Raw genomic sequence first — 985 nt, forward strand, 5'->3', positions numbered from 1 at the left:
GGATGAACGGCACTTTGCTGAGCTCCACCACGGGCGAGCGGGGCTTGTTCTGCATGCGCGGCACCCGCTGCAGCAGCTGCTGGGCCTGGCGCTGGGCGTCCCGCAGCTCCTTCCGCCACTGCACCAGCTCGGGGTCGCTCTGTGCAGGGCAGGGCAGGGGTCAGGCCGGGGCTCCCTGGGGTGCCAGGGCAGGGTACAGGGTGGTCTGGGGCTCCCCGGGGTGCCAGGGCTCTGGGGTTGCCCCAAGCTTTCTGTAGTCGTGCCCCGTGACGGCTCGGAGGGCTAAACGTGCAGGGCTAGTGGCCAGCAAAGAGGTGGCCAGCAGCTGGCAGGAGGAGGTGGTTAGTGGCCAGGAGGCGATGGCTAGTGATGGCCTGGAGGCGGCTAGCACCCAGCAGAGGGGATGGCTAGCAGCTAGCAGGAGGTGGCTAGCACCCAGCAAAGTTTGGTTAGTGCCCAGCGGGAGCAACTGGCACCCAGAGGAGATGGCCAGTGAGGGGCAGGAGGTGGCTAGCGCCTGGCAGGGGTGGCCAGTGACCCCAAGGGGATGGCAACCAGCCCCAGCGGGTGACCCGGGGCACACTCACGTCGCACTGCAGCACGAACTGCTTGCCGCCGCGGATGCGGAGCAGGATGCACTTGCGCTCCTTCACCTGCGTCTCCTCCACCGAGTCGATCTCCTCCATGGTGAGCAGGGACTGCTGGGGGGACAGGCTCAGCCCGGCCCTTGCCCCCAGACCTCCGTGTCCTCACCAAGGTCCCCTCACGCCCCCGGCACGTGCCCCCACACCCCTCGCAGTGCCACACCTGCTTGTGTGCATCCTTCACCCCACGTGCCCCCCCTCACACCTCCTTGTGCCCCCCGTGCCCAGCACACCCTGACGTCTGCCAGAGTGGCCTTCGCCCTGGCGTACTCTGTGCCCGCCGCGCCGGGGAGAGGCAGGGTCAGCCCAGGGGGCCGAGCTGGGGGGCTGTCAGGTCAGGT

At 68.8% G+C, this 985-nt stretch overlaps 1 protein-coding gene across 1 annotated transcript in view; it reads right to left on the reverse strand.

Moving 5' to 3' along the window:
• LOC103906022 (beta-adrenergic receptor kinase 1) overlaps positions 1–985 on the reverse strand; it is a gene marked incomplete at its 3' end in the record, with an annotated part of 45,490 nt that overhangs the window by 31,487 nt on the left and 13,018 nt on the right. Inside the window, exons 15-16 of the mRNA XM_019473993.1 lie at positions 588–701; positions 6–139 (exon numbers count right to left, since the gene is read on the reverse strand). Of these exons, the coding sequence (XP_019329538.1) occupies positions 6–139; positions 588–701 (248 nt within the window). The remainder of the gene's footprint in view (positions 1–5; positions 140–587; positions 702–985) is intronic.

The sequence above is a fragment of the Aptenodytes forsteri genome, unplaced genomic scaffold, assembly GCF_000699145.1.
Source record: "Aptenodytes forsteri isolate BGI_AS27 unplaced genomic scaffold, ASM69914v1 Scaffold202, whole genome shotgun sequence".
NCBI classification, from domain to species: Eukaryota; Metazoa; Chordata; class Aves; order Sphenisciformes; family Spheniscidae; genus Aptenodytes; species Aptenodytes forsteri.